The sequence below is a fragment of the Gobio gobio genome (genome assembly GCF_949357685.1).
Source record: "Gobio gobio genome assembly, chromosome: 13".
NCBI lineage: Eukaryota > Metazoa > Chordata > Actinopteri > Cypriniformes > Gobionidae > Gobio > Gobio gobio.
The window spans coordinates 39,045,067-39,054,578 of NC_137106.1; the positions used below are offsets into that span (position 1 = coordinate 39,045,067).

Sequence of the window (9,512 nt, forward strand, 5' to 3'; positions counted from 1 at the left end):
CAATCAAATTTTGATCATTTAAAACCATCTTTAAGCCTCATTTAATTAAAAGATCACTCATAAACAAGTTTCAAAATCAACTGAATATCAATAATGCATGAGTAATTAGGAATGTTTTGAACGGATTTTAATCTTTTGTTTGATTATTGTCTCTAATTTGTTTCCTGTTTTTATTTATTTATTTATTTTTGCAAACATACTGCCAGTTACGACGCTGCAAATAGTTTCTAAAACCATGACGCTATTAAAGCTGCTCAGACACATCTAAAGGCAAAATTTAATGTTCTGTTTTATTTTAGAAGACAATGGAAACTTTTGAATGCCTGTTTAATGGGCTATAGTGATTTAAGGAACCCTACTTATTCATTATGTAATTACATAATATGCTAATAATGCAAAGCAGATGTTGCTAACAAAAAAATAGCAATTCTTTCAGGATTAAACGGCTTCAAAAGCTCAAAAAACGCGGTTTTGTCCAACATATTAATACTCTCAAAAAATGGATGTTAAAGGAACATAATTTGTTGAAGAATATTGTTGCTTCCATAATGTTGTTTGGTTTAGCTAAATAAACCTGGTGGCGGCTGTGGTTGTAGCCTATTACCTGTCTGTCTAAAACCCTCCTGAGATCTTTGCTGTGAAAAGCCCATTTCCACTCGGTTACTGAAGCAGATGAGCCCCTCAGCCACGGATCCGTTCAGGACATTCATCATGTTTTTTTCTTCTTCACCGGCTATGTTTCGGTGCAGAGTCGAAATTATACGGAAATAAGAGTCTGAAGATGAGACGCAAAGTGTTTTATAGAGATATGGACTCGTGAATGGTGATATGTGCTATTCAGAAGCTATTTTAATGAACATTAAGTCTTGTCTTAGGAAGCAAGTTCATCGTTAACAAATTGGGAGTTTATCTCAGGAAATGTGCTGTGAAAAAGAACCGACGCTTTTGATTCATTCGCAATTGCAGCAGCACCACCTAGTGGTGAAACACTTCACAAACAGAAAATATAGATGTTTATCATAAAATATAATCAGTAAAATCAGACGTCATGCACTTAAGTGATAAATGTGGATTAATTACTTATTTTTAATATTTCAATGGTAAAAAAAAAAAGAGCTAAGTAATTAGTGAAGCAAAGGATTATCCACCCATAACATGAGTGATGTCAAACTGGAAGATTAATTTCTCAGCCAGCTTTGCTTAACGACTTTATTTTAAATCTTTGACACTTGGTTGGCTGCATATCTGAAGTTTAATAAAACACCACACCGGCAACCTGTATTTCTTCAAACTTTATTAAATAATATTTTTAAAAAAATGCAAATGATAATACATATGAAACAACTGTATGTTAAATAACCAAGACACATTTTTAGATTTTTTTTTCTTTTTTACAATAGAAAAAGGGGGTTTGAGACATGCATGAGGTCATGAAAACCACAAAGATCACAAACATGGAAACTATATTGCAAAAGTGTCAGGGTTTGGAGATGGGAGTGAATTGACTGTACACTAACTTTCAAAAGTAAAAATACAATGGAAACCACATAGTAAATAAACCAACAGAACCTTTTCCACAACTCTTCTTTAAATACCTGAGTCTCCTCATACAATGATATATATATATATATATATGGCTGGAAAACCTAGAGTAAATATATTTAGATTTATTCAAACACTTCTTCAAAACCAAAGAATGGCTCCCACACCGTTTACACAATATATGAATGCGTTTTGTTCCTTTGGGGAAAAAATAGTTCCAATAGTTAAAAATAATATTTTTTTCAGTTTAAAAGATGCTAAAAGTAGATAATTCAGAAACTCTGTTTCAGAATTATGCTCTATTTTCACCACTCAAGACAAATAGGACTGTCATATAAAAAAAACATGGAGTAATACATCACACAACTAATTCCTTAAAAAATCTCAGTTTAACCTAAAATCAAGGTTGAGATAATTGCTTTCTCTCCAGATGAAAACATTGCAAGCAACATTTCAGAATGTTAACAAACTGTGCATTGTACCTGCATACATGAAAATATACAGTAAAACTGAACCGTAAACTCTGTCTTGACTTTGTCAACAAATAAAAGTGGAAGAATCACAAGCTCAAATCAAGTTTCTCACAGATAAAATGTCTATAATGGCATGTGCTTCATGTTAAACCCCTGAGACACAAAAAAGTACATCTGCACATGCACCGTGTGTGCAACCGAAGAATCCTGACAGGCTACAGCTGCAGTCTTGCACCTGTCCTGCAGGTTTTGTGCAATGACTCACAATCAGGAAGATTGTAAAAAGTAATCGGCACACGCCATTAACATAGATCGAACACATTTATGTTTCTGTTTACTTTTTAAAAGACACAGGAGGATTTTGTGTGACAGTATCAAGTACTATATAACACAAGTTCACACTTGCATATAATCAGATAGAGTAAAGGTTGTGCATATTTGGAGTGCTGTCCGAAGGGAGGGGCCCAAGCTCGGAATTGGCACGAACCCAGGCTGGGATAGGAAGAGATAGGAGTGAGGAGATGGGGTGGTGGAGGGATGCTGGAAAACGTTTGTGGGACAGAGGCAAGTCTGCTGTATATATAGCTCCTGTCGCGCTAATTGAGTTGATTAATGAAATGCTCTCCACCGGAATTTGTTAATAAAACATTATATTGTATACAGCTTAAAACTCAATACCATAAATGCTTCTCAGAGAAATGACTGGTATGTGTTAGTTCTGACAGACTGATTAAAAGGAATAATGTCTAAGACTGTTTTTATAGACTTGTAAATCTATGAGAGAGAAATCAGGAGATTGAAGTCTACATCAGTGGTTCTCAACTGGTGGTTTGCAGATCTGTTCTGCAACAGCAGGGGGAAAAACAGGGCTAAATGCATATTATCAAATGCAATTAACCATATAGTCCTGTATAGGTAGGATAGTAAAATAAATAGACTTATAATAGAATGTTTCCCAATTCCCATATCTTATGCTTTACAATCCAATCAAACTGTATTTGGGAGCAAATTCAGGTCAAATTAAATGCCAAAAGAGATTGTTTGCTTGATATTCTTCCTCAAGGAGGAACACTATGCAAGGTAAACGAAAACATGAACAAGGCGACAGTGCATATAGGTTATGCCCGATATTGTGTACAGTCACCACTTCATGTACAATGTAAATCTGTGTCTAAATAAAACCAGTTGAGAATCACTGATCTACATTATAGTAACCCATGCATCCTATATTCTTGATTTACAAAAATGCAGACAATGGTTTTCAATTTGGTCATCACCATTTAACAATTCAGTGTTTCTGGTTTGAAGCTACATATCTCAACAAAAGCAATGAATTTGTAAAAAAAAAAATATATATATATATATTGTATCAAAACCACAAGACAGCACAACCATCATCAATACAAAAGGTAGATATTGTTTCATGACTTTAAAAAGTGGTTTATTAAGTTGAGGCTCGTTTTAATTATTATGTTGCAGTTCACCAAAACACATAAGGCATGTTGTAATATAAAATTAATTCATTTGACATAGAGTCTATATCACCGGTTTAAGGACTGAACGTAGAGAGCGTCCCTCTTTCGTAAGTTCTCTTGTAAAACTCATGCATGGGAGTGGGACTGCTTCTTCTCTCCGTGTTATTGTGTTAAACTTGCACGTCTTGAGGTGGTCGGCCATGCTGGAAATGTTGGCAAACTTCCACTCGTTCACAGTGTCAAATGCTGTACTGAACCGCCACACCTAAAACAAAAAAAACAATAACTTAGAATGTTAAAAAAAAGAGCTTTTTAGGTTTTGTGTTATAATGACAAGGTGAATACTCTCTGATTACCTTGTCTTGTATCTGCCAGGATGAGGTTCCATCAGCTCGCTTTGTCTTATTCCAGAGCAGGACCACCATGCCACGGGATTTAAGAAGACTGGCACAGACGTCCCTCATAGTGCAAGACACTCTGGAGAGCTGGCACAGGCTAAAGCCGTCCAGGAAGCTTGCAATGTGCTGAAGTAACTCAAAGGGCAGGTCACTAAGGTGGTCACAGTGGGTCCTAAACTGGCAGATGTCAGTTCTGGATAGAGTCCCATTGGGACAAGCTGCTAACCCAGGTTGCACTCCAAATGAGCCCAGGTGTCGGTCATGGATTATTTTGAAACCCTGTACCGAAGGGCAGAACCTTCTTTGCGAGTAGGTGCATCCATAGTACGCCAAAGGGCACCTTTGCTCCATCCAACCATTAAGGCCAGCATGGATGTCCCCATGGACGTTCTTAAAATGGGAAGAAAACTCATCCCTGCGAAACAGCTGTCCGCATACAAAGGTGAACATCGAGCGCTGTTTGGTCTGATAGCGAGCCACACACTCCAGAACAAGGTCTAATCTGAGGGTGTGGAATGGACTGGGGTTGGAGAGTTGTGGACTGGCGTGGTCACAGGCAGATGCTGAGGCGATGTCACCTACCATGGTGCTGGTAGCCAGGATGGCAGAAGGGAACGAGAAGGTCTGTGTGCCAAAGTCAATGCGATACCCGTCTACAAAGCGGCTGTCCGAGATGCCCCTACCTCCGGGCGAGTCCCCCAAACAAAAGAGCAAGGCAGCAGTGATGAGGTCAATGCCGTGGAGACCCATTGGATCATCTGCCACCTCAAGGTCAGATGTGTCTACCGCCTTGTCCTCCATCTTGGTTTTGAATAAATAGGGGTCAGATAATAGAGTCCTTCGACCGTTAATTGTAAACAAGTTCATGCCCCTGAGTACCTGGAGATTGTCCAGCTTGCGCTCCAGCCATCGGTCCTCAATTCTGAAAGGCAAATGGTGGAGAACGTTGTTGTGCATCAGGTTAGGCAGAGGGATGGGCAAAGGAAGAGGTAGTTGGGGCAAGTGGGCCATTTCTGGATCCTGCGCTAAAACCGGTATGGAATGATCAGGTAAAACCGGTCTAACGTTTGAAGAGCCATTGACCCTTTCAAGTCTGACCTGGTTGTCATCATCCACTTCATTATGAAGCCCATCGAGTTCTATCCCACCATTCACTTCGCCTTCTTCTTCGGAAGATTCACCGCATCCATTGGTCTCCAACCAATCATCTTCTTCATCTTCAGGGTCTACTGGAAAAGGGCAGTCAGCTCCACCTACCGCTCCCAGATCGGAATCTGAATCAGTGTCACTTTCTTTCGTTGCGCCGTTCCTGGAGTCTCCATCGCCATTCCTGACACCGTTGCAAGCTCCATTCTGTTCCTCACCATTAAGATTGTTCACAATCAAGTCAATATTCTTTGCACTACGGAGAATGTCCAAAGTGGCAGCAAAGCTTCTACTGTCTTCCATTGAAGCTGTGTAAGGGCCATCCTCGCTAATTTCAATCAACCCATTTTCCGGGTCCGATTTCTGGGGGCTGGAATTGTCCTGATTTTGCTCTTTCAGAGCTTTTGTCACAGTGGTCACCACTTTAAGGGACTCCAGCAACATTCGCTGATCCTGGAGGGCCAAAGCCATGTCGAGCTGCTCCACGTCAAAAACCTCCTTACTCATGTTCTCGTAGGACTTGCGATCTGCGTAACTCACTGGCCATCGATTCCATTCCATGGTGCAACACACAACACTGGCTGGGCATGTTTCAAGGTGCTGTGCCATTTTGACCCTGGCAAGGGTAAACGGACATCCGAATCCACGGTTCAGACATGGGACTCTTTCGTACGGACACAGTAAGCGGTGTTCATTCAGTTTGCATGAGTGGAAAACCGCCCCACACACAAGAGGGCAACCCATGAGGTCACAGGAAATGCTGGCCTCCGGTCTTATCATACATCGGCGGTTGACACATTTCAGGCAATGGATATGAAGCTCCTCCATTGAAAGTATTGGTGAGTCGTTTAACTCAGAGAGGCTACGGCAAACACTGTGGAAGAAAAGAAAACAGACCGTTAGACCTGATCTTATTTTGGGTATGTGGGGTGTCTTTGTATACAACATCACGTGGCTTAACATCTATGCATGCCATTCATGTGGAAAGTCCCACCGTCTTAAAAGGGATAAGTGTAAATCAGAACCAGTTGCCCTCTAGCAGTGTGTTTACCAAATTACTAAACCATTGCATTGCCATTTCACAACTCTGCTTATGTTGCACAGTCACGCCGGTTCTTCGAGGACTGAGATGGAACATGACCCCTGGTTTCTGAACGGTATGTTACAGGAATCAGACATGGCTTACACTCAAAAGAAACACTTCCATAAAGACCTTGCAATGTCATTTAAGAAGCTTCTCTCTCTCCAACATGACTGGGCTTGACTGGACATACGCAGTTAGACTCAGTCGACATGACCTATATGCAAACCGTCTGAATCAGTTGGGGTAAGTTTGGGGGTGGGGGTCTGTCATATTGTGGTGTAAGCTTTGAATGATCTGACTTTCAACATAGTACTCGTAGTACCAGCTGGGCATAAACATTGCAAAACATTTGTGTACAATGCCGGCGTGTAAGCCTGCCACATGACTTGTGATGACTTCTTTTGAAACAACAAAACAAGTTAGATGTTTTTTGAACACTTAGGTGTTTGGTATCATCAAAATAATACAGTTGCACAAGCAATTGCTCATAAGTACTTACAACAACAGACAGCATGCTTTCAGCATGTCAAAATAATTCCAAACATGACATGACTTGAGGATTTAAATCTTAGTGGGGGCTCAAAGATGTGTACAGAAACCCTATCACAATTCAATTTGATAGTCTGCAGACAAATATGGATTCATATCGGAAACAGAGGCTTATTTGCAACAGAAAGCAGATGATATATCTATTCCAGTAAATCACAAAATAAATCAAGTCCAATTGAAATTGTAACAGGTTCAAGTAATTGTAAAATAGAGCCCACATAGAAATGCTTAATATAAAATTGATAATACGCTACACACAGAAACTTTGTCTTCCAACAGTTTTCCAACAAAAAAAGATGCTTAAACGAACTACCTTTATTGCATGAAATGAAAGAAAATACGACTGAAATATATAACTGTTACATAATAATAGACCACATGTTCTTCTTAATATATAAAGTATGGATGTGATGCACTACATGAAACAAGAGAATGAGAACCTTATCACAACCAAAGTGGAGAAAGAAATATTTAGTGTTATTACTTAAAATATTTCGAATTGTATTATTCATTCCATTATACTCTGCTTTTGCATAAGGTGTATATGGTGTGTACTGTGCTTAAACTGTAATTGACATGGAAAAACACAATTATTAAATTTCATTATTTTTATTAAAACTACTCTGCCAAAAAAGTGAGTCCAAGTCATAAAGGGTCTAGAACCTGTGGCTCTTAATGCTCTAAAACATAACAGATGACCCCAAATATGACATGACTCCCAGATATCCTATCTTCTAACTATGATATGACACAAAACACGAAATGTTTCCCAAATAAGACATGATGCCAAACATGTTTTACAGATACATTGAGCTCAATTCAGTCAAACTCCTGATGAAACCTGATGCAGCTTTTGTTGTTGTTCCCAAACTGGATTACAACGACTGACAACATGAACTTGACAGTACAATGATCTCCAATAAATCAATAATCTACTATTTAACGCAAATGAACCATCCTCATCATACATTTTTATGTTTATAGTACGACAGGTCAATGTTTTAATTCGTTAAACTGACAATCACAAAGCATTTAGCATTAGCTGGTTAGCCGCGAACTGCAGGACAAAATAATAAATGACACACCTACGCAATTAATAAACGTCGTAGACTGACACAAATATATCATGTTAAAAAGGATGAAAAATACGTATTTTGCTATTTTAACAACGACAGAGTCGATTTCGTTGGAGCCGGTGAGGAAACTAGTCAAAGTAAAGAGACATGAAAGTGTCTTACCGTTTATCTGTGACGAGTCTTCAGTAGTTTGATAGTGTTTAATTAATTATTAATATTTCATCGAGTATAATGACAGAGATGATGTTTTCACTGCTGTCTGTCTGTTTCTGTTGAAATCTGTGTCTCACTGTACTGATATACTGAAGTGAACTGAGGCCCTAGATGGGCGGAGACTATAACAGACACATGCGTACACACACAAACAAAAAATACCATAATAATACCATGCTGTTTAGATACTGCCATAGTTGTCTGTATATGGAGTACCATTTATCATATGGTATAAGCATCCCAGTATGATACCAATATGTCCTTCTATTGTTTTTTGTTTGTTTGTTTTACAATAAAGTCCCTTCACAGTCACAGTCACAGTCACACACACACACACACACACACACACACACACACACACACACACACACACACACACACACACACACACACACACACACACACACACACACACACACACACACACACACACACACACACACACACACACACACACACTTCTGAAGCTATGTTATCCTAAACACAATGGTTTACATACTTATTTGAAACAATTATTTATGTGTAGCCTACTTTACCCTAGCCCTCACAGACACCTGTTGATAGGCCAATAGATTTAAACAGATCTATTAAAAATAGATAGAAACAACATATGATTTGGCTGATTTTTTAGTGAGGATCACTCCAAATGTCCCCAGAAGTTGTTTTCAACATCCTTCAGAACATTTGGAAATTACACCTAATCTATCTTTTCATTTATGCTCTTCACTGAGTGTTATTGTTAAATGGAGACATTTTTAAAAACGTGTCCTGGTAATTAATTCATGTAACTATGGAAATGGCTTTGTTAAAACAATAAGATCAGAACAAATTCATTACCAATATTAATGAATAGTAGTGCATGTCTAATAATTATTATAGCCTACAAATATCAACTTCAACTTTTGGTTTCGAAGCAAGAACTTTAGTCAAAGAATACTTCATGTTGTACAGTGAGTGACCCTCAAAATAGTATTTCACTTAAGTCTCACTTAAAACTGTCTCACTTAAAAATTGAATTAGATAACTAAATAACAAACTAAGACTGCATCCAAAATCGCATTTTCACTATACTAAATAGTAGGTGAAAAACAGTAGCCTATGCAACAAAAGAAGTAGCCTATGTCCGAATTCACAGTACTCATAAAAGAGTAGGCAAAAAGTTCCCGGATGTCCTACTATATGCAATGGACACTTTACTATCCCATGAGCCCATGAATGGCAGTGAAGCGATGTAACTGATGCTGGTATCATGATAATGACAGTATGGCAAATGTAGTACATCTGATTATATTCATACTACACACCCACATACTATATAGAACATACTTTTTTAGCGGTTGTGAAGTAATTACTTATTCAAAATAGGTACCTACTCTAGAGAGTATGTGATCTTGGACCAGCATCTTTGAATCACCTGATGTTTAGATGTATGAAGTCAGTTTCCATCAAGTTCACACAGAGAATCACACTGGCTATGAGTTCCACTGATATTTCAAAACCACAAAGTGCCTCAATATATACATTTGAACAGCATATTTGTGGCAAGTAAGCCGTTA

At 38.5% G+C, this 9,512-nt stretch overlaps 1 protein-coding gene across 1 annotated transcript; it reads right to left on the reverse strand.

Moving 5' to 3' along the window:
• Positions 1 to 1,293: 1,293 nt before the first annotated feature.
• On the reverse strand, positions 1,294 to 8,057 carry fbxo30a (F-box protein 30a). Its single transcript, XM_079832355.1, has 3 exons — positions 7,906 to 8,057; positions 3,847 to 5,908; positions 1,294 to 3,755 (listed from the first exon to the last, which is right to left on the reverse strand). The coding sequence occupies exons 2-3, from the start codon at positions 5,860 to 5,862 to the stop codon at positions 3,552 to 3,554; spliced, it is 2,220 nt and encodes a 739-aa protein (XP_079688481.1). The 5' UTR covers positions 5,863 to 5,908; positions 7,906 to 8,057; the 3' UTR covers positions 1,294 to 3,551.
• Between the last annotated feature and the right edge of the window lie 1,455 nt (positions 8,058 to 9,512).

What these genes read in the sequence shown, in the direction of transcription:
- fbxo30a (XM_079832355.1), bottom strand. Translation starts at nt 5,862, where the DNA reads ATGGAGGAGCTTCATATCCATTGCCTGAAATGTGTCAACCGCCGATGT. An exon ending in CCTGGCAGATACAAGACAAG is followed by an intron (nt 3,756 to 3,846) that starts GTAATCAGAGAG and finishes TTTTTGTTTTAG; the next exon opens with GTGTGGCGGTTCAGTACAGC.